We start from the raw sequence: 27,532 nt of genomic DNA on the forward strand, positions 1-27,532 counted from the left end.
TAAAGTAAGTCAGGAAGAGAAAAACAAATATCGTATATTAACGCATATATGTGGAACCTAGAAAAATGGTACAGATGAACCGGTTTCCAGGGCAGAAATAGAGACACAGATGTAGAGAACAAACGTATGGACACCAAAGGGGGAAGTGGCAGGGGGTGGTGGTGGTGGTGGGATGAATTGGGAGATTGGGATTGACATGTATACACTAATATGTATAAAATGGATAACTAATAAGAACCTGCCGTATAAAAAAATTAAATAAAACTAAAAAATTCAAAAAAAAAAAGAGTTGTGAGTTCAGTTTTATTTGGGGACCTTACTGAGGACTATAGCCTGGGAAACAGTCTCTCAGATGGCTCTTAAAGATCTGCTCCAAAGAGGCAACAGAGGAGACAGGCTATATACGAATTTTTTTTGCTGGAAAAAAAACATGTTTCAAATATCAAAACATTACCACTAATCACAAAGAAAGAGACATCTCAAGTTAATGACTTCAGTGCTTTTCTGTGCATGGGAAGATGCAAGAATCTGAGGTGAATGAAATTTTTCCTTAGATACGTATCTGAACTATCTCGGGGCTGGTATGTCCAAAGCACAAAATCCTTTCTATTTTTCCATCCCGAATTCCTCTCAGGGCACACCACAGTGAGGTGAGGGGGCAACCACAGTGGCTAATGACTTGATCCTTGTATTAACAGAACTGGAATGGCAGACAATATTTTTTTTTGTTTACATGATCCACTGGAAAACTGAGGCCCAAGTCCACAGCACTTGTGCAAGCAGGGCACACACACACACACACACACACACACACACAATCTTTTTTTTTAATGGATCATAAATTTTATTTCAAAATGTAAACGTCGCTAAACACGCATATACGTTAAAACAATAAAATTTACAATTTAGTTAATATTTTTTCTTTTTGCACAGGACATCATTACAATTTAGAATCTATGCCTTACAAAATACATACAAAGTTTTATCCGAGCAAGCCAAGGCCAGACTGGGAACTGTACAACTGTAATACTTCACTGTAGCGATCCAGGATAGATGAAACATGGCTTTCTGAAGCATGGTGTGGTGCTGGTTAAAAAACAACAACGACAAAAAAGTTCCTACAGAAAAGGAAAACGTGTGCTGGATGCAAATGGTCTTGGACCCTTGGATTCTACCTTGGGATTTTGGCAAAGAATTCCAGAGAAGCTCCATCAATGGCTTTGAGAGGAGGAGGGGTCCTTTGTGCAGAGTCCTGGGGCGGCCGAGACCCCGCGTGCACCCAGCCCACGCACACAGCCATCCCCGGCCCCCCAGGAGCCACAGCGGCCCGCGCCCGACAACCCCCAGCTGCTCAGGACAGTGACGCCTCCACCCCTCAGGGTCCTGAGCACTTGGCGCAAGGAACTCCCCGAGGCGACGCTAGGCGAGGCGAGGGAGCAAAGCCTCCCACCCACACACCCAGACAGGCACCCAGACCCAGGAATGGACGCCTCTCCCCGGGTGTCTGAGCCACACTGGGAAGTGGCCCCTGGAGGGCAGGCTAGGGAGGGAGGGGTACGGCCTGGGACAGGTGCCCCAGGGCGGAGTGGGAGAGACGGCCTCCACCCAGATCTGTGGTTGCCCGGCAGGCATTCAGCTTGGTTCCCAAACGAGCACGTGCAGCAGCCTGTCGCCACGTCACTAGGAAGACGGCCCGAGCCCTGGGAGAAAGCTGCTCGTGCGGCCCCGCCGGCCCCCAGGCGTCCTGTGTCCCCGACAGGGAATGCGTGGGCACACGATCTTTAGTGTTACCGTGTCTAGGGGCCACGGGGCGAGAACACGAACTTATCACTCATCCCTGACACACAGGGTGCTTAGAGCTCTCCTCGCAGACATTAGTTTGGTAACGATTTCGTTTTAATATACTCTCCCTGAGGACCCGCTCCGTGCCAGGTGGCTAAGGGCTGAGGCGCCAAATCAACCTTTGCTTTGGGGAGTTCAGGGAGGTGGGGAAGGCAGGCAGCCGGGGGCTTCGCAGCCCGTGGTCACAGTGTCTGGTGTAACTCAGTACTTCCGGTGTGGAAAAATCACTATCACAACTCAAGAGTTAAAACCCATGTCCTCAAGACCCAAGGGAAAGGCCGTGACCGGGAAACGGGAAGGGCGGCGACAACAGCACAACAGCCCCCTCCCGCGGGCACGCGCCAGCTCAGTGTTTCCACCCGGGGCGTGGCCGTAAAGGGGTCCCGGCGTGTCGTGAAAGGGGCTGCAAAGCAACAGAGCGTCGGTACACGGGGCGGGGGCTATTTTGGGTGTGGCTTTCAGGCGAAAAGCAAAGCTCTATCAAAAACAAAACTCAAAAACCTGTTGCCCGCTACAGCGGCGCTTCGCGGAGCTCAACCCCGCGCCCAGAGCTAGCTGTCGGCCGGCCGCCTTCCCGGGGGCGGTGAGCAGGCCTCGAGGTCACGGGGCGGTGGCGGCGCGAGGTGGCCCGTAGACGCGAAGCTGGAACGTGCGCCCGACGACGCCTGGGAGAAGTTCCCAGGCCCCGCGCTCCACGCCTCCCGCCCGCCCGCCGGGGCTCGCCGTCCGCGAGCGCGAGCACGTGCGCGCGCATCTGAAGGCGCGCCGGCTGCAGGAGAGGGAGGTGGGGGTCTCGGAGGCCCGCGCCCGGGACCCCGCCCGCAGTGCGGCGCCACGGCGGAAGAGAGGGTGATAAGCCTGTGCGAGGAGGCGGAGGAGGCGGAGGCGGCGGAGGCCGCGCTGACGGCGAGGAGGGCCGCGGACTGCCCCGGCGGATGCACGGGAGCGGGTGTGACTGACGACGCGGGGGCGGGTGGGCCCCGGCCCACGGGGGGAGGGGAGCCCGGCTCGCCCGGCATCGCAGCCTCCGCGCTGGGCGGCGGGGGCAGAACGAGGATAATACCCCGCTCAGCTTCTCGTTTAGATATCGTTTTATTTTTTTAACGTTGGCAATTAGAAGAAAATGATTTGATATGTTGTTGTGAACCGTAAAGATCCCTTCTAGTAAAATATTTGCAGAATGTGGACCAGCTCAGTCGCTGGGGTGAAAACCCCGGCCGTAGGGCCAAAAAAAAAAGAGGGGCGCCTTAGAGACCGGCTGCGATGCGCCTGCACCGTCTCAGATGACCTTAGGGCAAGTGGTCGCATTTTGCACGGGTGGTTTCTTGTTTGCCTCCTCGGTATGAGAGTCTTAGAATTTACGTCGTGTTAATGAACTTCCCCCGCTCGTACTGTCGATTATCAGCTGATGGACTCCGTTCAGCTGGTAAGGAGGATGACTGCTTGGAGAGGCCGAAACCAAGAGTCTTTCGTTTTCTCTCTCTACGTTTCTTTCTGCGTTTTCGCCCTGTTGGACACTAAATCTCCAGTACCAGTATGGTAGATGGTTTCAGTATTATATTGTCATATGTGGATTTTGACTGTTAGGTGCATTCAGCTTGGAAAAGACAGCTTTTAAGTAAATGCCGTTACGTAAAGGAACAGGAACAGGGCCTAGATTGTAAACTGCTGTGTGGTCCTATTTTTGTTACTGTGATTTTATTGTATTTTTAAAGTTTGAAAGTGTACTGTTGTGCTTTGCTATTTTTTAATGCTTCCTGGAATTTGGGAGCCAAGAAAGAGACTTGAAGTCAGAGTTATGCAAGAAAGAATGGTGCTTCCCTGGTGGCGCAGTGGTTGAGAGTCCGCCTGCCGATGCAGGGGACACGGGTTCGTGCCCCGGTCCGGGAAGATCCCACATGCCGCGGAGCGGCTGGGCCCGGGAGCCATAGCCGCTGAGCTTGCGCGTCCGGAGCCTGTGCTCCGCAACGGGGGAGGCCACAACAGTGAGAGGCCCGCGTACCGAAAAAAAAAAAAAAAAAAGAAAAAGGAAGGAAGACACTACTTGGCTGCAGCTGCCGAAGCAAGAACCCAAACCCCAATCAAGGGTGTGGATGCCGCTACTTCGGATAAGATTGAGAAGGCCCAGAGGGCTGTTGGGCACGTCGAGTGGTGGCATGTGAATTTTGGGATTTTGCAGTCCAGCACATCTGTGTTGCTTTGGTTTTGTTTGTTTGGTTTTTCAGAATTATAATTTTTCTGTGGCATGTTAACTGGTGTACATCTTGTAACCTGTCTGGTGAGTAACCTGAAATGGGGGATGAGTTCTAGGTACTACATGTGTTTGCTGACTTGGGGCTAAAATTATTTCATATAGTATAATTATGGTTTGAGGGGCTCCTCTGCAGAAGCCTGGCAGGGTTGGGGAGGAAAGCATGCAGCTGGCCACGGTAGGCCCCAAACTGATAGTAGGAGGCATCTTCCAGGTTTAGGTGATGTCCAGGCTAGGTCATCAGAGCAGACGTCACAGGGATTGAGGTCAGAGCTCTAGCTTGTCATGATGAAGTTCATTGGCTTGGAAAAACAAATGCTGAAAGCCAGTTTTTAGAGTCTTTGTGCAAATGACCAAAGCCACTGAGTTGGTCAAGAAAAGTTGAGATATATAAACTTTTTTCAGAATGAAAGTGTCTCCTTGATTGTTGTCATTGTCAAAAGGAGGTCAGATACTTCTGATTTGGGAAATGTGTTCAAATTGAGTGTCCCCAGGTACTGGGGAACATCAGGGAACAAAGTGCTTGTACCCTTGGACCTCACATTCATAAGAAACTTAGAACAGTGCCTGACTGTAGTAAGGCAGGGGGAGAAATAACACCGATAGTGGTAAGTTCTGTAGAAAAAGCAAGAAGGGGGCTCTGGAAGATAGGGTGCTGGGGCTGCACTGCTGTCTTATAGAGGATGGTCAGGTGACATCTCTGATATAGTGACATCTGGGCAAAGATGGGTGTGTGGAATATACACAGGGCTATCTAGGGAAAGGACACTCCAGGCAGGCGGACAAGCAGGGCAGAGAGGCGAGGAACAGCCTGAGCCCCGAGTGCTGTGGGACAAGGCAGTAGACGGTGGGCAGAAGGAGCACTTTGGGAAGCAGTTTGAGGGTGTAACCAGAGGAGTGACAGGATCTGACCACATACGCAGAGGCTGTCCGGCTGCCGTGTTGAAAATTGATCACTGTGAGTAGAGCAAGGATGAGAGTGAGGGAAGCAGCCCGCGGAGAGCTGGGGTACTTGGGGGCCGAGTGGTCGCTGCGGCGCGGGCACGTGTGTGGACTGCATCCCGAAGGCGGTGCAGATGGGATACGCTGAGGGCCTGGGTGTGGATGTGCGAGGATTCGACCATGGTTCTGGGCCTCATGGCCTGAGCGCCTGTTTAGGGCGGTCATGTCATTTGTCAAACCGAGGCAGTTTTGAAAGTGAAAGGTGTTGGGAGCTCCGTGGCAGGCCAGTGGTTAGGGCTCCGAGCTTTCACTGCAGAAAGCACGGGTTTGATCCCTGGTTGGGGAACTAAGACCCCACAGGCCGCGAGGCATGGTGAAAAATGGGGAAAAAAGAAAAGAAAACAAAAGAGAGTGAAGGGTGGCCCTAGTAGTAATTAGTGTGGGATCATAAGTGTAAACCAGGACAGCTGAAGGCATTGAAGAGGTTTGGATACCCCGTGTTTATGCTGCGGTGGGAGCATTGAGGAGAGAGTCACCTGAGCATCGGGGAGTCTGAGGGAAAAAGCTTTCAGACCCAAGGACTCTTGGTCTGGGCCTGGAAGCATAGGCACAACTGCCCAGGCCCAGGGACTAAGGGTACAGTACGGACCCTGGGGTCCATAGGCAGGTAGAAGCGTGGCATGGTGGGGAGGGCTTTGGGGTGTTGTGAGAGAACAGGGAGGCAATGAGGGACATAGGAAGTGTGGCTGTGGAGGTCTTCATACGGCTTTGAAGAGTTTAAACTTGATTCTGTGTGTGTCCATGCTTCTCCACCTGGGGTCTTGTGTTCTGTGCTGTACCTAGATGCGCTCTAGGGTACCTGTTGCCAAGGAATGTATTGATGCATTCTGAATAGTCAACTTACTTGAATGTTTGACAGAAAAAGTATTTTTTTAGTTTTTAAAATGACACACCACTGGCTAAGGAAGTTTCCCACTTGGAGCTGCTTCTTGCCCTGTCCTGAGCCTCTGGAGCAATGCTGATATTCAAACTTAAAGTGCATCTGAACCCCTGGGGCCTTGTTAAAATGCAGATTCTAATCCTATGGTTAAGGACCTGACTTAGGCATTTCTCACAAGCTCCCAAGTAATGGCATTGCTGCTGGTTCAGGTACCATGCTTCGGGTAGCAAGGCCTTCTGAAGTTAAGGGTGGTTTGCTGAAAACTTTTGAAAAGCAGAGTAATGGAGACCCATGGAAAGGTTTGAGTAGGTCAACAACACTTTCCTGTTTGTGGTTTAGAAAATGCAAATATGGTCGCAGAAAATGGACAGGGCAGGGGTGTGCAGTGAAGGTGGAGGTGTCACTGCGGTAATTGCACAGAAAGGAAATGAGGGCCTGACCCACCTCCCGTGCCTGCTTGTGATGTCTGTCAAAATTGGAACTGCAGCCGCCAGTTTCAGATCCATCCCGCCGCCCAAGTCTGTCATCCTTGCTTAGTGAAAGGGTGATTGTGTCTGGTGCCATGGGTTACCCAGTGAATAATACCCGGGACCATTGTGAACGCAGCCAAACAGGGCGGGGGGTGCTAGAGTTGAGGACTGAGGGTCTGCACGTGCCCTCTCTAGGGGGGGACCCTACCCTCCATGGTCCCTGTCCTGGCCAGACAGTGGATGACAGTGCAGCAGTGTCAAGTGGAAAAGGGCAGCTGGTGGAAATACGGGGAATTCTTTGTGAGTCCCTATATTTGACATGGTGTCTGTTGAGGCAAACATGCTTTTAATTCAAAGAAATACATTTCTTTTCTTTTCTTTTTTTTTTTTTTTTGCAGTACGCGGGCCTCTCACTGTTGTGGCCTCTCCCGTTGCGGAGCACAGGCTCCGGACGCGCAGGCTCAGCGGCCGTGGCTCACGGGCCCAGCCGCTCCGTGGCATGTGGGATCTTCCCGGACCGGGGCACGAACCCGTGTCCCCTGCATCGGCAGGCGGACTCTCAACCACTGTGCCACCAGGGAAGCCCCATTTCCTTTCTTTAATAAGTGGTAATTGGGATTGTTACCTTTGCTTTCAGCAAACTCATGAAGGGGGAAATCAGTCTTAGGATATGAGTGGCATGGGATAGGTCAAATTCGAAGATCACTCAAGGGGCCAAAAGTGAAAACAGCATTGATCCTGTTTCTGCTGTTACCCCCCGAGCTGAGTTCCTATACCTGCTGGCCAATAACAGGATATTGGGTGTGTGAAATGAGAAGCAAAAGTCTGTATTAATAAGAATCTACTTGGGATCAGGCACTTAACATACCTTACCTCATTTTCACACATTTCAGGTGTCATTTTATTATCATTGTTCGGGTGGGGAAACTTGGGCTGAAAAAACTCTCAGGAACTTGCCCAGGAGCATCGAACTGACTGACGCCAGAGCTATTTCCATAACATCAGCTGGCACCTGGTGCACCTCTGCCTCTTGTCTCAGCAACCTGGTCTTCAGCAGTTTTCTAAACAGCAGTCCACGATGCTGAGCGCTCTATAGAGGGATGCAGCAGTGAGCATGGGTTGGCCTCGAGGATGTTGGGAATAGGCTGTGATGGACCCCGTCTAGGCTGAGGAGAAGTGTGAGGAATCCCTGGGGCTCGGTGGGATTAGGGAGCCCAAATGCAGGCGTCCCTCCTACTGAGGTCCCACGTTCCAGGTGTCTGTTGAGTCTCCAGCAGACACTGACCAGCTCGTTTCATAGAGTGCGTTCGCTTATGTATTTGTTCAGTTATTCATTCAGCAAATGTTTTGCTGGCGATGTACTAGGTCCCCGGGACACCACCAAGCAGTTGGTTCCCTAGTGAGAGTCACTGACTTGTTCATTCGCACACTGGAATATACATGGGAGAGCTAATATGTGCTAGACATTGTAGCCCCAACTCTTCCACAGCTGCCGCCTTCAAAGGGCTTGTACCATAGTAGGTGAGATGGCCAGTTTAACAGACCCTGCCACAGTGAGTGAGAAGTGCTGAGACTGAGCAAGTGGACGGGGTGGGAAACAGGAAGGCAGCATTTAACCCAGCCAGGGCGTGGGGAAGGCTCTAGATGATGGAAACTGTATGGAGTGGTGGGCAGGGGAGAGAAGGTGTGTGGAAGGTTCCAATCTGACTGGCCCCTATCCTCTTAGTACAGAACTGCTGAGGCCTCTGCATCTGGGTGTTTCCTCAGCTAAGCTAGTCCCTTGGACAAAGGCATTTTGGGTCTTGGGCACCATGATGGTGAACTGGCGACAGGTAGGTGCATGAAATTTGCACCTTGGGACCCAAGGGCAGTATCTGCTGTCTGAGCCCAGCAGGAGGGAAGATGCTCAGGGGAAGAGCTCCTGACTCGGCTGACGGTACAGCAGATAGTGGGTGGTGCAGACGGCATGGGCTGGGGTCGGAGGGCCAGTTCCACTCTCGGCTCTGCCCCTTGCTTATTAATGTGTCACCTTGGACAAGTGACCGTCTCTTTCTGAGCCAAAAAAAATGATGATTTTGCACTGTCTTGTCTTTGAGCTTTCTTGGGGAGTTGGCATTCCATTTGTTCGAGATTCCTGTAAAGTAACCAGCCACCTCGTGGACAATGTTAGCCCTGCCCCTTGAGGCGGAGCTTGGAGAACAGGTGTCTCAGGCCCTTTCGTAGTCTCTCGGGAATTTATTTTTATGGTCCAGCTACACTGGGACTTCCAAATAGGTTCTGTATTTGGACTTAGAGTTTCGTTAGGTGGCAGAAGATGCCTGGGTTCCAGGGAGACCCTGAGACATTCTCTCCAACTGGAAAAAGGCTACTGGACAAATGCCACCCCACGGTCATCTGGTAATACCCATGACATCATTCTTGGTTAGTTAAAGGCATCCTGAACTTGGGGCGGGCTGCACAGTCATTCTTACCATTTATTCAGTGTCCTGTGCATCACACCCATTTCACCCACATTCCTTACCTCCCACAGCCATAGTTGCATAAATACTCAGAGAAGAATGGATGAGAGTTCCTTAATGTGGCCCCTTAAATCATCCCTGTCTGATGTCCCAAGTCTTCTTACCTGCCTGAGCAGTCAGTCACGCAGGTGGAGGCTTTGTGGTGGTCACCTGCTCTAGTGGTGGATTTGTCCATCTCTCATTGTAGGTCTGTCAATGCTTTTTGGGTTTTTTTTTTAGTTTTTATATTTATTTTTTTGGCTGCGTTGGGTCTTCGTTGCTGCGCGCAGGCTTTCTCTAGTTGCGGTGAGCTGGAGCTACCCATTGCGGTGGCTTCTCATTGCAGAGCATAGGGTCTAGGCGCGCGGGCTTGTGTAGTTGTGGCTCGCGGGCTCTAGAGTTCAGGCTCAGTAGTTGTGGTGCACGGGCTTCAGTAGCTGTGGCACACGGGCTTCAGTAGTTGTGGCTCACGGGCTCTAGAGTTCAGGCTCAGTAGTTGTGGTGCACGGGCTTAGTTGCTGCACGGCATGTGGGATCTTTCTGGACCAGGGCTCGAACCCGTGTCCCCTGCACTGGCAGGTGGATTCTTAACCACTGTGCCATCAGAGAAGTGCAAGGTCTGTCAGGTTTTTGTTTGTTTGTTTTTAAAGACCTTTTTTTTTTTTAATTTATTTTTGGCTGCCTTGGGTCTTCATTGCTGCGCACGGGCTTTCTCTAGTTGCGGCGAACGGGGTCTACTTTTCGTTGCTGTGCGCGAGTTTCTCATTGCAGTGGCTTCTCTTGTTGCAGAGCAAGGCTCTAGGTGCATGGGCTTCAGTAGTTGTGGCCGCACGGGCTCAGTAGTTGTGGCTCGCGGGCTCTAGGGCACAGGCTCCGTAGTTGTAAGCACATTTATCCACAAAAAGATATATTGAAGATGGGACTTTCTTGGTGGCTCACAACTACGGAGCCTGCGCTCTTGAGCCAAAACTACTGAGCCCATGTGCCACAACTACCGAAGCCCATGCCCCTAGAGCCCGTGCTCCGCAACAAGAGAAGCCACCGCAATGAGAAGCCTACGCACCACAACAAAAAGTGGCCCCCTCTCGCCGCAACTAGAGAAAGCCCTCATGCAGCACCGAAGATCCAGTGCAGCCAAAAATATAAATAAATAAATAAATTTATTTTTAAAAAGATATATAGAAGAATATTCATAGGAGCTTTTTATAATAGCCCTAAAGCTAAAACAACATAAATGTTTATCAGCCAGAGAATAAGTAAAACAAATAAATTGTAGTATATTCCTTCAGTGGTAGATTAATTGTCTGTTGCTGCATAACAGATTACCCCCAAATTTAGCAGCTGAAAACAACAGATATCTATTATCTCACATAGTTTCAGCTTAGGACATTTAATTAGGCTGCAGTCATCACTGGGCTTGAATGGGGTTGAAGGATCCACTTCCTGTTGTTACTGGAAGGAGGCTGTTTTTTGCTGGCTGTTGGTTAAAGACCTCAATTCCTTGCTATGTAGTTTCTCAATAGATGTCCACAAGAAGTCAGAGCAAGTGATTTGAGAGAAAGAGATGAGACAGGCTGGGACCTGGGACCCTTTGCTGCTGTGTGCACACCTGGGCAGACATCTCCTCCAGCAACAAAATACAAAGAAAAGTAACTGCATGTCCTGCCAGTGCAGGGGACATGGGTTTGAGCCCTGGTCCGGGAAGATTCCACATGCTGTGGAGCAACTAAGCCTGTGCGCCACAACTACTGAAGCCCACGCGCCTAGAGCCCGTGCTCTGCAAGAGAAGCCACCGCAGTGAGAAACCCAAGCACTGCAGTGAAGAGTAGCCCCCGCTCGCCGCAACTAGAGGAAGCCCGCGCGCAGCAACGCAGACCCAACGCAGCCAAAAATAATTAATTAATTAATTTTAAAAAAAAGAAAACTGCATGCATGTGCAGTTGGGACAAATTATGGACAACAAGATACAAAAAGACCGAAAACCCAACTGCCAATTCTGAAGAGCCGGGAGCAAAAGCAGGGCACCGAGCATGCCCCTTGCACTCAACCCCACCTAAGGGGTGGGCAAACCTCCTAAGCCACCCCTCCAGCTGACCCCAGGACACACCTCTACCCTCACCCCATATAAGGAAGCAGCTCGCCCCCTGCCCCATCCCGGGGAGCGAGCAAGGGAACTTGTTACTTGTTCTCCCTACTGCTGCAGCAGAAACCTCAATAAAGCCTTGCCTGAATTTCTTATCTGGCCTCTTATCAATGTCTATAGATCAAGGAGGCCAAGAACCCTGGTGAGTAACAATAACACAACTCCTCTTACGACCTAATCCCTAAGTCACACACCACCACTTCTGCGTTTTTCTATTTATTATGAACAAGTCACTATGTCCAGTACACACTCAACAGGAAGGAATACGCAAGAGTGTGAACAACAAGAAATGGAGATCATTGGGGCTCATCTTGAAGGCTGGCTACCACAGTCTGCTCTCTGGCCACTAACGATTCATGTCCCTCCAACATGCAAGCCGCACGCCCACCCAAAGGCCCCCAAAGTTACATCCTGTTGTAGCCACATCTCCAAGTCCAGAATTTTGCTCTGTAGGTCAGATGTGGATGATCGTAGTTTCCTAACTCCAGCACCTAGACTGCAGTGCTACTTGATCTGTAGAACTTTAAAACTAAAGAGACAAGTTATATGCCCCTGACACATCCAATATACAGTTGTGAGACAGGCATAGGATAACCGTTCCAAACATTCCTATTCAAATAAGGGGTGAAATGGGAGGCACAAAGGAGTCACTGGGGCACAGTAATTCTGCAGTTCAGTCTCAGAGTCTACGAATAATTCTCCATGGCTCTCAACTCTATCATCTGGGCTCTTGGTTCCGCCCTTTGAATCATACTTCCTTTTTCATGATAGGTAGCATGTATTTACAGATGAGTAATTTCCTCAGCATGCTTCATGCTTCTAGAAATTTGGGGTGTCCAGAGGCGTTTCATTTTGTACCATCTCTGTCCCTTCTAGCTGCGGTGTTTCTTCTAATATGATGGTCTTAAAATACTTCATAGGTTTCCTTTGAATCTCATTGGGGTTCACTCTATTGGACCAAAGTCCCAAAGACCCTATTGTTTGAGAGTCTCCGAGAGGCACATCTTTAATCTCTTTAAAGAGTTGCTATTCTGGGGCTTCCCTGGTGGCGCAGTGGTTGAGAATCCGCCTGCCAATGCAGGGGACACAGGTTCGATCCCTGGTCCGGGAAGATCCCACATGCTGTGGAGCAACTAAGCCCGCGAGCCACAACTACTGAGCCTGCGTGCTGCAGCTATTGAAGCCCGTGCGCCTAAAGCCCGTGCTCCACAACAAGAGAAGCCACCACAGTAAGCTGCTCACCGCAACTAAGAGCAGCCCCCGCTCACTGCAACTAGAGAAAGCCTGCGTGCAGCAATGAAGACCCAACACAGCCAAAAATAAATAAAATAAAGTTTAAAAAAAAGAGTTGTTCTGACTGAGTGGTACTTTGAGCTGCCATCTTTGATTTTTCTGAGTTTTTTAAAAAAGATTTTACAACATTTGCCTCTCTGTTTTCTAAGTTTTCCCCGTTCAACCCATAATGATTGATCAACTGGAAAATGGGAGGAAATTTTTTTAGACAAAGATGATGTTTTCTTATTTAACAATAAATTGGGCAATCAAAAGGGAGGGGATTTGATGAATTACAATTAGTTTTAGGGCAGGACAAGAAAAAATTTTTAAATACAGTTCTCTCTGCCTATGTGGGCCACTATCCCTCTTTAGTATGCATTGTGCATCTGCATTTTACAGTAACAAGATTCCCTTAGAAGATGCAGGAGTGCCTGCTTGCCAAAAAAATAAAAAAGCAATTTTCTCCTGGCACTAGCGAGGTAACTCCTTAGGAGAAAACATTCCTCTTCAATCCTGTAAGGCAGGGGTCCCCAACCCCACCGGTCCTTGGCCTGCTAGGAACCGGCTGCACAGCAGGAGACGAGCGGCAGGCCAGTGAGCGAAGCTTCGCCTGCCGCTCCCGCCGCTCCCCGTCGCTCGCGTTACCACCTGAACCATCCTACGCCCCCGTCCGTCTCCCATGAAACCGGTCCCTGGTGCCCAAAATGTTGCAGACCGCTGCCGTTAGGGGTCATGATGACCCACTGCTTGCCTTGCACGTGCAGATCTGGGCTATGTAAACCGTCAATATGTTACTTTGATGTATAATCCTTTGTCTCAAAACCATATAATTGTGCTTTGACTTCTAAAAGGTGGAACAGTTCTCAGAGCTTTCTGAAAGACTGTCTCCCAGGTTATAATCCTCAGGTTGGCTCAAATGAAATTTTCCATTTCTTTCTTTGATTGACTGTTGATTAAGAGGTATTTTACAGTCACAACTCCTTTTTTCTGGCAGTACCCTGGATTTGATCTTTACTATAAAGCTATTTCTTAATTTTGTTTCTTTTTTAAAAAGATTTTTTTGATGTGGCCCATTTTTAAAGTCCTGTCACAATATTGCCTCTGTTCCAGGCCTTGGCTTTTTTTTTTTTTTTTTTTTTTGGCCACAAGGCATGCGGGATCCCAGCTCCCCAACCAGGGATCGAACCCGCACCCCTTCTGCACAGACTTTTCATTGCGGTGGCTTCTCTTGTTGCAGAGCACGGGCTCTAGGCGCGCGGGCTTCAGTAGTTGTGGTATGTGTGATCAGCAGTTGTGGCTCGCGGGCTCTAGAGCCCAGGCTCAGTAGTTGTGGCGCACGGGCTTAGTTGCTCCGCACCATGTTGGATCTTCCCGGACCAGGGCTCAATCCCGTGTCCCCTGGATTGGCAGGCGGATTCTTAACCACTGCGCCACCAGGCAAGTCCCAGCACGTTGGGGTTTTTTTTTCCCCCAACATGTTCATGTTTTTTTCCGACACGCTCTGAGCGTGAGCACCTGTGCGCGGAGAGCGCCGCGCGCGTGCATGAGCGTTCCGAGGCTGGAAGCAGAGATGGGTGCGCGTGTACGTGCGCGGGGCAGAGGAGGCCAGTAGCAAGGGCGGGTGTGCGTGCGTGTACGTGCTCGCGCAGAGGCTGGAAGTAGTGCTGCGTGCTCTGCGTGCGCATGCGCGCGCACAGGCTGGAAGCGGGGCTGGCGTTCCGGGTCAGTTGCGAGACATGGAAGGTTTCGCGGAGGGCAGCAGGCTGCCGTGCGAGGGGCCGGCCGAGGAGGCCGAGCCCCAGGTGGCGGCCTGGAGCGGGGACAGCGGTAACGTGTCCCAGAGCCACAGCAGCGCGTCGGTGCCGTGGGAGGATGAGGGCCCGGAGTCGGGCGCGCCCAGCCGGGACCTGCCGCTGCTGCGCCGCGCCGCCTCGGGCTACGCCGCCTGCCTGCTGCCTGGCGCGGGGGCGCGGCCCGAGGTCGAGGAGCTGGACGCGAGCCTGGAGGACCTGCTCACCAGGGTGGACGAGTTTGTGGGCATGCTGGACATGCTGCGCGGCGACTCTTCCCACGTGGTCAGCGAGGGCATGCCTTGCATTTACGCCAAGGCCACCGAGATGCGGAGAGTGTACAGCAAGATCGACCGGCTGGAGGCCTTCGTCGGGATGATCGGCGCCAGTGTAGCCAGGCTGGAGGAGCAGGTCTCCAGGGCGGAGGCCGAGCTGGGGACGTTCCCCAGTACGTTCAGGAAACTCCTGCGCACAATTAACGTGCCCTCCTTCTTCAACAAGGCGCCCTCCAGCAGGTCCCAGGGGACCAGCTACGAACCCCCCGTCGTGTTTCGAACCGAAGACCACTTTCCTTGTTGCAGCGAAAGATCTCAGGTCTGAGTCCGCGGGACAGCGCTGCCAGAGGACGGGTCTGAAATTCTCTCGGGTAGTAATCAAACCAGTTGAAAATCCTGTAACTAGACATACATGATGTTGGAGTATGAAATTGTAGAGTTTATTTTTTGCACACTTGATTTCTCAGTATCTTCATCATTTCACGAAGGATGTGTGATTTTCTACGCCTTCCAGTTCAAACTTGAAGCTTCAAAGCTGCTTGGTGGAGGGCATCGGGGAAGCAAAATGAATGAACTTACCTGGGCACTGTGGCCCATATTTTTATGGATTTTACAGCTCAACTAACAGTATTACCTTTTCAAGATTTGTATATTTGTATACCCTTAGGAAAACTGAGCCTTTAAAGCCTTGTTAATTCGATCCTAATAGTGATTCAGTTTTCAATAGCTTACTTCTAGGATAGGTGGTAAGTTATTTAAAATTATATTAAACTTTCCATATAATGGATTGCAAACCGAAGGAAATTATACAATTTCTGAGAAAACGTATTGATTTATTGCAACTCATTCTGAAGTTTTTTTGAAAGTATGACCTCACAGTCTAAGTTTGTCCATAGCAAACGTGTCTATATGATTCCCAACGTTTGGTTTATAATTAAATATTAATAAAAAATTTAAATTTTATTGGAAAGTGTTTCCATCTGAAAAGGACGGTACGTATTTTCCTTTTTGCTTGTTTGAAAATAGACACGTTGAGTATCTGATTTAGGGAGTGGGATAAAGAAAGTTCACAGCATTAAATATTTATTTCTCCTCAAAGTGAACAGTTAAGTTATTTGTGTGGTAACATGACTGCTATTAGGATTTTGTTCTTTCACCCTGACCACGTGGAATCTTAAAGATCCCTTGCAGGTACAACAGGCTTTGATCTTGATTTTAATCTGTTTTATAAGGTGGTCCTCCTAGGTAGTAGAACTCAAGCATAGAGCTTAGGTTGCTTTTGTGTCATTTATCATAGATCTTTGAGGTATTCTCAGCTGTGCATTGTGAAAAATCTGATTGTGTAATCTCCAACCTTAGCTTTCATGGACCTTCTGTGTCACACATTTATATATATATATATATTTTTTTAAATTTATTTTATTTTTGGCTGCGTTGGGTCTTTGCTTCGCGCAAGCTTTCTCTAGTTTCGGCGAGCGGAGGCTACTCTTCATTGTGGTGTGCGGGCTTCTCATTGTGGTGGCTTCTCTTTTTGCAGAGCGCGGGCTCTAGGTGCGTGAGCGCAGTAGCTGTGGCTCACGGGCTCTAGAGCGCAGGCTCAGTAGTTGTGGCGCACGGGCTTGGTTGCTCCGCGGCATGTGGGATCTTTCCAGACCAGGGCTTGAACCCGTGTCCCCTGCATTGGCAGGCGGATTCTTAACCACTGCGCCACCAGGGAAGCCCTGGAAGATAATTTACATCATTATCTGTGCACCTTATATCTAAGGGACCTTGGGTTCTGAAATTCTCTTAGTCGTTCGGTGTTGTTTCTGAGGTTTCTACTAGAGATTAGTGCAGGGCCTCATTGGGAATGGGGACTGGAAGCTGGTTTGCATAGTACAAGACAGATGTTAGACCCAGGTCATTTTTCTGTCTCCAGAATGGAGGTTGGGGGAGCCAGGCACACCCCGCTCTGTTTGGCACTGCCCCCTTCACCTTCTCCTGGTTCCCTCCTCTCCCACCCCTGACCAGCTGGAGAGTTAAGAGGGCCCTTCTGGATCTCAGAAAACTGTCCTTCCACCTCTTATGAAGTCAGTAGCAAAGTTGGGAGGGAGGCCCCCAGTACTGAGGCTGGGGGAGAGCGGGGTGTGTTGTCATTCTGGTGACTCCTGCAGACTGTGTCTGCTGCCGGGGTCTAGAGTTCCCCCACCTTCTAGAAGAATAAGCAGGGATGGGCATGAGGTCGCATAAAGGCTGAGAGGAGCACACCACCCGTCACCCTAGAGACAATTAGCTTTTTTTTTTTAATTTTAGTTGGAGTCTGGTTCATGTACAATGTTGTGTTTCTGCTGTACAGCACAGTGAATCAGCTATACGTATACATACAACCACTGTATTTTTTAGATTCTTTTCCCATATAGGTCATTACAGAGTATTGAGTAGAGTGCCCTGTGCAATTCGCTTGTTCTTCATTCCTACACGCAAGAGCACAGTAGCCACTTAGAGATTTCAGGAGTACCTAGGACATCCCCTCATGCGTCCAAAGGCAGCCTCGGGCGTACAGGAGTCGCCCTGGAAGCACACATAAAATTGGGTGCTATTTATTCACACATAAAATTCACACATGTGGAACTTCCTTGGTGGCGCAGTGGCAGAGACTCCACGCTCCCAATGCAGGGGGTCCGGGTTCGATCCCTGGTCAGGGAACTAGATCCCACATGCATGCTGCAACTAACAGTTCGCATGCCACAACTAAGGAGCCCACATGCAGCAACTAAGACCCAGAACAACCAAATAAAGAAATAAATAAAATTCACACGTGAAATAAGGTGGTTAAGTACCTTGTGGCTTTTTATCCTCCAAGCCAGAACTTTCAGGAATATGAGCCTTGGACCGTATGTGAGGAGGTGTGTCCATCATGAACCTGAGAGTAGGGGTCCTAGAGTCACACAGCTCGGGACATACGAAGGACATACTGAGAGGAAAAAACTAATAATGGTCTGAACTTAAAGTTTTAAACTAGCTTAGCTAAACAGCTGTCAGAAGGGACAGCATAGGAAGAGGTGAAGCGTTATTTCGTAAGGATTTCTTCCAGCTGCTGAAAGTGACTAAGGAGAAAGGTGGGCTCAGGGTGGCAGATGGGATCCACGTCACCAGCCGGATGGCTGGTGACACAAGTAACAAGCAAATGCGGCGCAGCTGCGATTCTCAACTTGTTACTGACTTAGGAAGAGGTGGAAGGACAGTTTTCTGAGATCCAGAAGGGCCCTCTTAACTCTCCAGCTGGTCAGGGGTGGGAGAGGAGGGAACCAGGAGAAGGTGAAGGGGGCAGTGCCAGCTAGAGCAGGGTGTGCCTGGCTCCCCCAACCTCCATTCTGGAGACAGAAAAATGACCTTGGGCCAACATCTGTCCTGTCTGCCTCGTCACCCCTGCTTTCTTTACCAGGAACTTTGCCTCGTGAACTCATGGCAGTATCTTCTGAAGACTTTGCCTAGGAGTGATGTGCTGTGAATAGTAAGAGCGCACATCCAATTCATCAGTGTGCCTCCCAGCACCCCCGAAAACATCCTCAGTGCGTCCTCTGTGTCTGTCCCCACCGCCGCCCCGTCTCACCTGGGCCACTCAGCCCTCTCTTAAGTGGTTTCCTGCTTCCCCCATCCCCTCTCCAAGCCACTTTTCATATAGCACACAGTGGCGCAAGGGGTCTTTCCAGAAATCAAATATATTGAGTTTTGCCTGAAACGCCCATCAGTTTCTCTTGTTATGTTTGAATAAAATCCGAAGTCTGTCCTATGGCCTGCCGGGCCTGCAGGATCTGGCCCCTACGCCCTCGCTGGTCCTGGGCCTCTCTCCTCTCACTCATTCACATCTCTCCAGCTTCACCTGGATCCTGGGAGATGCCCAGCGTGTTCCCCTCATAGCACTCACCACCACTGTGTCTGGGTCGTTATTAGATGGCTGTCGGCCCACCTCCAGGCGGGCATGGGCTCTGGCAGTCCCACTTCTCCTCGGCTGTATTCTCACCGTGCCCGGCACACTCAGATACCTGTTGAATGAATGACTCACACTGGCGGAGAGGATGAACATCTAGACGAGAGCCAGGCACCCCAAAAGGAATAGGAGGCAAAGCAGATACGGTAACTCAATCACATGTTTGCTGGGAAATCAATCACCACAGGTGGGCTGAGGACCCCAAGGGAAATCTCCCAAGAGCTTGACAGGCCAGTGGGAGACAAGGTCAGACACCAACCTAATCCAATCCAAATTTCATGGACGGAACTTGCTAAACCCGTACAAGCAATCCTGTGGGCTCCCGCGCCTCAGGGATATTGGTATAGAACTTGCAGAACTATCTAAAGAGACTCTGAAAAAGTAAAAAACTTAAAAACTATTTGTTAAAAAAAATATTTTACAAAGTGACCTAAATCCTTAGTCCCAGTAATAGAAAAGGAAATGCATTTCTTCTAGAATGAGAGATTTTTCGTTACGATTTTCATCCTCAAAGGGGAGGGGTCAGTCTGTGGTCACATGAGACCCTGGAGCCAGAGGAAGGGAATAACCGGGAACTGTCGCCCCTGTAACTACGGGATTGCCCTCGGCTGCAGGAGCAGCTCCTTTCCAGCAGAGGGAGCTGTGGGAACAGGAACAGCCGCCTGAAAGCAGCTGGTCCAGCCCAGCCTTCGGGAAATAAACACACCAGCACCGGGCAGTCAGAGCCACCAGGCCCTGTCTGCCCAAGGGGCTCACAGTGTGAGGACCACAGCTGTACTCCAAGGCACTGCTGGCTGCTCTTCTTGCCCGGGGCATGGGAGGGTGGACGTGGTAGCTGAGGGCAATGCCCCTCACCCTGCTTGCTGTCCTCGCAGCTCTTCTCTCTACCTCTCTACCGGAATGAGCATCCTCCTTTATTTGTTTGCTTGTTTTTTCTGTCTCCCCTGCTAGGACAATCTTTGTCCGTTTTGTGCAGCCCTGGATCAGTGGCCACCATGCTGGGTGCAGGGTAGGCACTCCAAACGTGTCTGCTGGATGAATGAAAGGGGACAGACAGGAGGATGAGCAAGACGCAGAGAACCAGGAGGGCGGAAATGGCGAGGGCTACATCCTTCAGGTTCCTCCGATGTTAATTCAGCTCCTTGTCCTGGCAAAACCAGAAAAACGATTTCAGTCTTTTCTCGGGAAAAAAAAAAAAAGCAGCCCCCCCCCCCACACACACGCTACCTTCCTTCCCCCTCACCCCCAAATATCTGTCACTTTCTAGACTGTGAAATTGCTTACCCATAGACTTTCTTAATAGCACATTGTTCCCTGTGACACTATTAATTGAGACAGGAACCAGCAGGATGGGAGGTTTGGGGGGGTGATGTGCTATTAGTGATGTCACAATTCTCAGTAGTTTGGGACACCTGAGTTTCAGGTGCCAGCACTATTGCTTTATAAGATTGTTCAGGAAGGCATCTGAGTTGTGAATGTAAGTGTTCTTTTATTTTTGTTAACTGATTTTTTAGTTCAATCATTGTTTTTATTCTTTTTTCCAAAAACAATTGTGGTGAAATACACATAACATAAATCTACCATTGTAACCACTTTTCAGTGTCCAGTTCAGTGGCATTAAGTACTTTCACACTGCTGTGCAGCCGTCACCACCATGCATCTCCACAGCTCTTCATTTTGCAAAACAGAAACTCCGTCCCCACGAAACACCTCTGCACTCCCTCCCCTCCCCAGCCCCTGGTGGCCACCATTACAGTTTCTGTCTCTGTGGACTTGACTGCTCTAAGGAAGGACCTCATACGAGCGCATTCACATAAGTATTTGCCTTTTTGCGACTGGCTTGTTTCACTGGGCATAAGGTCTTCAAGTTTCATTCCTGTTGTAGTGTGTGACAGGATTTCCTTCCTTTCGAAGACTAAATCATATTCCATTGTATGGGTAGACCACACTTTGCTTATCCATCCATCTGTTTTTTTGTTTTTGTTTTTGGCCATGCCGTGTGACTTGCGGGAATCTTAGTTCCCCAACCAGGGATCGAACCCGGGCTCACAGCAGTGAAAGTGTTACCGAGTCCAACAGGCCAATAAATCGGGAGATGAGGTGATGAGGCAAAAGGAATATGACTTTATTTGGAAAGCCGGCAGACTGAGAAGATGGCAGACTAATGTCTCCAAAACACCATCTTCTCAGGGTTTGGATGCCAGTTTCTTTTAGAGAACAGACAGGGAGAGGAGGTGGGGAAGTAAAGTAAAAAGACCATAAGTCTAGCAAATATCTCCTAGAATGGCCAGCTTCGGGGAGGGGTGTGTTAATTTCATCTTTCTTGCAGCCATTCACAGGTGGACAGGGTCAGGACGCTTCCCTGACCAAAGGCACTTTGGTTTAACATTCAGACAGAGTGGCAGGGTTCCCCGAAGCAGGCCATTATGTAGAGGCTGTATCCTTTCAGCGAACAAAAGCAACGGGAAGCAAAGGTGAAAGTAAAGAAGCAGATCCAGCATGGAGCCAGGATGGGCTCTTTCCTGTTTCAAAAACACCAAGTCCTAACCACTGGGCCTCCAGGGAATGCCTGATAGCCATCCACCTGTCGATGGGCACTTGGGCGGCTTCCACCTTTTGGCCATCGTGAATAACACTGCTATGAACATGGGGGTATAAATATCTCTTTGAGATCCTGTTTTCGATCTTGTGGGGTAAGTACCTGGAAGTAGAACTGCTGGATCACATGGTGGTTCTATTTTCAGTTTTTTTGAGGAACCACCATACTGTTTCCCACCCAGCTGTTCCATGGACATCCCCACCATCAGTGCACGAGGGTTCCAGTTCCTGCACATCCTCACCGACACTTGTTCTGACAGTGGCCATCCTGATGGCGTGAGGTGGTGAGGAGGTAAAGGTTTCTCAGGGTAGATGGTGATGGTGATGATGGGGAAGCGCCACCAGGGATAACAACCACCGTAGCGGGCGCTCCGTGCGCCTGCCTTCCTGTTCACCTTCTCCCCCACCACCCAGGGGGAGGAGTGATTTATCAGGGTACTGTGTGCGAGCCTCGGGCACCCCTGGTTCATTTCTCAGCTGGGTGGAGTTACGGAATTACAGCCATTCTGTAATTACAGCCGAAGTGAGGTGATACCGCCCTGTGTTTTTTTTTTTTTTTTTTTTTTTTTTTTGCAGTACGCGGGCCTCTCACTGCTGTGGCCTCTCCCGTTGCAGAGCACGGGCTCCGGACGCACAGGCTCAGCGGCCATGGCTCACGGGCCCAGCCGCTCCGCGGCATGTGGGATCTTCCCGGACCGGGGCACAAACCCGCGTCCCCTGCATCGGCAGGCAGACTCTCAACCACTGCGCCACCAGGGAAGCCCCGCTCACTGTGATTTTTTTTTTTTTTTTTTCCTCACTGTGATTTTGATTTGCATTTCCCTGGTGACTAGTGATACTGAGCATCTTTTCGTGTCCCTGTTGGCCATCTGTGCTTTACTCTGGATTTTCTCTTCTTTTTCTAAAAGCTGACATGATTGAGTTTAGATGTCTTCTAATAGATACATTCAATTCTATAAATTTCCGTCTGAGAACTGCTTTCACTGCATCCCACAAACTCTAGTAAGTTGCATTTTCAGTCTCATTTAGTTCAAAATCTTTTAATATTTCTCTTGAGATTTCTTCTTTGACTCACGTGTTATTTAATCTCCAAGTATCTTGGCCTTTTCCTACCATCTTTCTGTTACTGATTTCTAGTTGAATCCCATTGAGATCTGAGAGTATACATTATATGATCTGTATTCTCTTATTTTTTTAATCTTTAAAGTTTTATTTATTTATTTTTTCTAGCCACACCGCACAGCTTGCAGGATCTTAATTCCCCGACCAGGGATCGAACCCATTCCCCCCTGCAGTGGAAGCATAGAGTCCTAACCGCTGGACCGCCAGGGAATTCCCAATCTGTATTTTAAATTTAAGGTGTATTTTGTGGTCTATCTTGGTGAAAGTTCCATGTGAACTTGAGAAGAGTGTATATTCTGCTGTTGTTGGATGAAGTACTCCTAGCATTTTTATTTTGAAGTAGTTTTAGACTTGCAGAGAAGTTGCGAAAATAATTCAGAGAACTCTCCCGTGCCCTTCACCCAGCTCCCCCAGTGACAGCATCTTACAAAACCATAATGCGATGGCCAAGACCTGGAAATTGACACTGGCATGATACTACTAACTAAACCACAGACCTTACTTGGATTTCTCCTGTTTTTCCATGCACTTACTTTTCTCTTTGTATATAGTTCTATGAATTTTATTGCACATAGATTTGTGTAACCACCACCCCAATCAGGACACAGAACTGCTCCATCATTCCAAAAAAATCCCCTTATGCTATTCCCTATGGCCATGCCCCCCCATCCCAACCCCTGCAACCACTGATCTGCTCTCCACAGTACCATACACACACACACACACACACACACACACACACACACACACACACACACACACACACACACCACACACACACATAGTTGTTGTTAATTTTGAGAGTGTTATGTAAATGGAATCACAGCATGTGCTCTTTTGACGGTGGCTTTGTCCACACTGCACAAGCCCCTGAGCTCCACCCAGGCTGTGTCCAGAGTTCATTCCTTTTGGTCTCATGAGTCTGTCTTCCCTTCTAGGGAAGAGGCCTTGACCCCTTTCCTCTCCCCCAGGTTCCAGGCTCTGTGCTGGCTGGATGCTCTGCTCCAGGCACCAGAACCCTGGGCTCTGTGGCCTCAACTCCCAGGGGCCCTGGCCAGCGATTCCCTTCTGCCTCTCTCCACATTCCACAGCCAGCATAGACTCTACCAGCTGAGGACCCAGAGGTGATCCCCACTTTTCAGATGGGGAGCAGAAGCACAGAGAAGATGTCATTCGCTTCTGATCTGGCTGTGAGCGGAGGTGCCCTGCATACTGGAAAAGCACTCCAGCCACGCCCCCGTCCCCCCACTCCCGGGATGGCCCAGGATGGAGAAGGCCTCTGGCAGGTGATACCATCCATGCTGAGACCTGAACCAGGAGAGGGAGACAGCCCGAGCGTGATGGGGAGCAGAGCAGGGAACAGGGAACAACAAGGGGTGGCACCAGTGCCTCGGTGAGGTTTCGAGTGAGGATGGAGACGAAGGCCCTGGTGTCGGGTGTTTCTCCCCTGCGTGTGGGGATTCCACTTCCTGGCCATTTGTCCTGACTTCCACTAGATAAACCTGGGACAGTGACAGTGGAGCTCACCCAGGACCCTTGCACAGAGAGAGAGGACAGAAGGCCACACTCTTTCAGGTGGAGATACACGCACGTGTGCGTGTCTGCGCATGTGTGTGTTGAGACGCAGTCCCCTGCATACTGAAGTATAGAGGACTGTGAGGGCTGTGGGAGACCCAGCCACGGGGAGCGAGAGGCTGAATCTCGAGAAGGCAGGGAATGGCAAACAACGGGTGGTACAGTGAAACGTCTGAGTGACTGGTTCAAGGGCCAGACTGCGTGGGTTCAAATCCCAGCTCCACCACCTTGCAGCTGTCTTCCCCTGGGAAACAGTTTCCCCATCTATAAAATGTCAATGATCATACTCATAAAGGATCACGGGAGGATTCAATGAGCTAATCGATTTTCTGGCCCGTAGTTAGCACTTCAGGAGGGCAGGACTTAAATTTCCTGGAAGGGAGCAGGGAGGGGACCTGCTCTCGGCCACACCCAGCTACGTCAAGGCTCCGACTCCAGGGTGCTTTCTGCATCTCAGTGTTCCCATTGTATTTTATACTTTTTTATGTTTCCTCCCAGGCTTAGAATCAGCTGGGATAAAAAAAAGTACTCACTGCTGGATGAAAATGCATGGATAAGAGCTGGCCCACTCCTTTCAGACTCTCCTAGCCTTTGAGATGATTGAGGCCCAGAGAAGTCAAGGAAAGTATCTAAGGTCACACAGCCTATTTATTAGTGGCAAAAATGGAAGTTGGACCCAGGCAGGCTGGTTCCAGCATCTGAGCTCTTAGCCACGCCCCTGGATGGTCTCATTTCTACAGGCAATTCTTTATTCATTCACTCAACAAACACTGTTTTGAGTTCATGACACGTGCTGGGTGCTGGTCTGGGCATGGAGGACACAGATGTGAATAAGACCCAGTCCCTGACCTCAAGGGACAGTGAGGAGAGAGACAGCTAAAGAGTCATCTAGGTTGTCACAAGAAAAAACTTGGCCTTCTATATGAGGTCCGGGGTTGGGGTGGGCAGTCAGGGAAGGCTCCCTGGAGGAGGTGATGACTGAGCTGAACCTTGCCGGATGAGTAGAAGAGAGAGATTTGAGGGGAAGGGCAGTCCTGGCAGAGGGAACAGCAAGTGCAAACACACAGAGACAGAGACAGAGAGAGCATGTAATACAGTGGGGTCATAATTGTGCAATCAACTTATGATAATTCAGTTTGGCAAACTGCATTTTACATTCTTAAAAGAAAAAGAAGTAGGCTAAGCACGAGATGGGAGCAAGGAGCCTGCAGCTGGGCTGTTGGTCTGGCTCCCACAGGGCTGCAGAACCTGGGCCTCTTGTTCTGCTGATGCTGGACTTAAAGTGGTGGGAACCTCTGGGCTCTTGACAATTTGAGGTTGAGGGGGAGGATGGGGGTGGGTGGGGCCTCCCAAGCCACTTCAAAGACTGTGGCCTTTATCCTGGAGACCACGGGAGTCACTGATGGCTTCCTCAAATAAGTCAGAGTGGACTTTAACCCTGTGACCATCCGGTCACCCCACGGCCACTCAGCAGGTCCAGTCAGTACCACACTACCTCTAGTGGAGATCTCTAAGGATGTCACTGATGGGAGGGTCACCAGGATGACCGAGACTGACGACATAAATGTGCGCTGACCCCACTCTGCGGAACCTGCCGAGGTTCAAGAGTTTGCCCGCTGGTCCAGGAGAGGCAGGGTCAGCCCCGCCCCGGCTCCCCACCCCCCGTCCCCCCACCGCCGTCCACACCGGCTCTCAGGCCTCGGCTCCTGGACATGCCGCCTCTGGCCACTAGGGGGCAGCGTCCTGCAGTGGAACTGGCGTCCCACACGTGAGGGCCTTGAGCGAGTACCCTGGGCCTCAGTTTCCTCTTCTGCAAGCTGCAGCGGGGCTATGTGGGCTCAACAGAGCAGCAGAAACGTCCTGAGAACCTGCTGGGGGCTGGCCCTGTATCTTCCTAAATGACCCTCCCTACACAGCTCCCACCAAGCAGTCGGGGGGGGGTCCATGCCCCCCACCCCTTGGAGCGCCCCTCCGCCTGTTTTTTGGCTGATGGCATGTGGGATCTTCGTTCCCCCACCAGGGATGGAACCCGCACCCCCTTTAGTGGAAGTGCAGAATCCTAACCACTGGACCGCCAAGGAAGTCCCAGACCGCCTACATCTTGAAGTGGGTGCTGCCCCCCCTGCTAGCCCACGTGGAGGGCCCACTGGACAGCCAGCATCGACCGCGCGACCTGAACAAACCTCCAGGTGACTCCAGCTGAGGCCCCAGACAAGCCCAAACTCCCAGCCCACGGAATCTGTGAGTTTGAGAAGTGGTGGTTTCAGGCCACGAAGTCTTGGGGTAATTTGTTCCACAGCCAGAGTAATGGGACCCCCCATCCTACCCTTGGGAGGGGAGCAGCCCAGGAGTGGGACAGCAGAGTCACCCATCCCCACTGTGACCAGCGCTGGGCAGGGGAAGCGCAAGGGCCTGGGAGCTGGGCGGAGGGGACGGGACCCTCCCCCTCCCCCTCCCCCTCCCCCCTCCCGGTGGAGCAGCCGCGGCAAGGATGCCGGCAGAGAGTCCGCAGGAGCACAGGCAGGGAGAGATTCCTGAGAGTGCCAAGTCCAAAGTCGGGGGAGGCGAGAGGTGAGGGAGAGAAGGGGCGGGCCCAGCGGCCTTGGAATTTGTCCCCAGGAAGCTCTAAACAAGGCGAAGGGCGGGGCGGACTGGGGTGGATTTGATTGAGAGACTCTCTGAGGACGGGAGAGGGAGTGGGGGGAGTGGGGGAGGGTCCCGGTCAGAGGCCAGTGAACTGTGAGGTTACAGCCCATAAACACTGGATCCCCCTTCCCAGGTAGGTGGGTCCGCCTTAGGGTGGGGACATTCTGCAGGCTCCCCCCTCCCCTCCCCCCTCTCTCCCCTCCCCCCTCTCTCCCTACCCCCGCCCCCCAGGCTCCGTTCCGTTTCCTGCCCAGCAGCCTTCCAGGGGCTGACCCAGCTCCCCAGACCCTTGACCCCATGAAGGAAATGCCCCAGACTGAAGCAGGCGCTCTGTTCTGGTCACTGACAGGGGGCACTTAGAGGGTACTTTTCCCCGACAGTTGCAGGGAGTAAGCCCACCCCGCGCGTCGTCGTGACCAAGTCGGATTTCTCAATGCCCCCTGGAACAACCAGACACACACACGCGCGCGCACACACACGCACCCCATGGTGGTGAAATACATGGGGACAGGGCTCAGACAGGCCTGGGTTCCATCCCTGTCCATCATTTACCAGCTGTGAACCCGGCCAAGTCCCAGACCCTCTCTGACCCTCAGTTTCCTCGTCTGCAGAGGGGGGTTTCTAAAGGCAACTGCTTCCTGGGATTGTTGAAGAGCACCTGAGCCCCGGGGCACAGAGGCCCTCACGTGGTCGGCATTATTCACCAGCCAGCACCTTTCAAGTAAGGATTTTAGAAATTCTCTCTGAGCTAGCGGAGGGAGGAGGAGGTGTTGCCGAAGTATCAGCTCCCCTGGGCACCGGGCCGAACAGAAATAGAGACAAGGATTTTGGAGGAAGAGAGAGATGGCTTTATTTTTCTGCCAGGCAGAAGGGAAGACACAGCAGGCTAGCGCCTCCAGAGCTGTGCCCCCCCTCCTTGGGAATCAGGGAAGATTTTATATGTGAGGCTCGCAGTCCGGGGGTCTGTGATAAGGATCAAAGTAGCGAAGGTCTCGCATTCTTCCTTTCCTTTGCATTATTTCAGAACAGTCATAGCTGGCGTCACAGCCCCATTAACACTGGATCCCCCTTCCCAGGTAGGCGGGTCTGCCTTAGGGTGAGGGGATTACCATACAATATAGGGTGGTAACAATTACCATACAGTATAACCTAAGAAGATTTATTACACATTTGACAACACTTCCCATGTAATTTT

At 50.9% G+C, this 27,532-nt stretch overlaps 1 protein-coding gene and 1 long non-coding RNA gene across 2 annotated transcripts; one reads left to right on the forward strand and one right to left on the reverse strand.

The window, feature by feature from the left end:
- Window positions 1-922: 922 nt before the first annotated feature.
- On the reverse strand, window positions 923-2,948 carry LOC113619129 (uncharacterized). The gene is made up of 2 exons (XR_003432298.1): window positions 2,344-2,948; window positions 923-1,118 (listed from the first exon to the last, which is right to left on the reverse strand). It is a non-coding gene; the product is annotated as an uncharacterized LOC113619129 (long non-coding RNA).
- A 10,869-nt stretch (window positions 2,949-13,817) lies between these two features.
- Window positions 13,818-15,848, forward strand: BLOC1S4 (biogenesis of lysosomal organelles complex 1 subunit 4). Its single transcript, XM_027103757.1, has one exon. The coding sequence runs from the start codon at window positions 14,098-14,100 to the stop codon at window positions 14,749-14,751; it is 654 nt and encodes a 217-aa protein (XP_026959558.1). The 5' UTR covers window positions 13,818-14,097; the 3' UTR covers window positions 14,752-15,848.
- Window positions 15,849-27,532: the final 11,684 nt, after the last annotated feature.

The sequence above is a fragment of the Aethalodelphis obliquidens genome, unplaced genomic scaffold (assembly GCF_003676395.1).
Source record: "Aethalodelphis obliquidens isolate GAN/ISIS:26980383/991018 unplaced genomic scaffold, ASM367639v1 scaffold6, whole genome shotgun sequence".
NCBI lineage: Eukaryota > Metazoa > Chordata > Mammalia > Artiodactyla > Delphinidae > Aethalodelphis > Aethalodelphis obliquidens.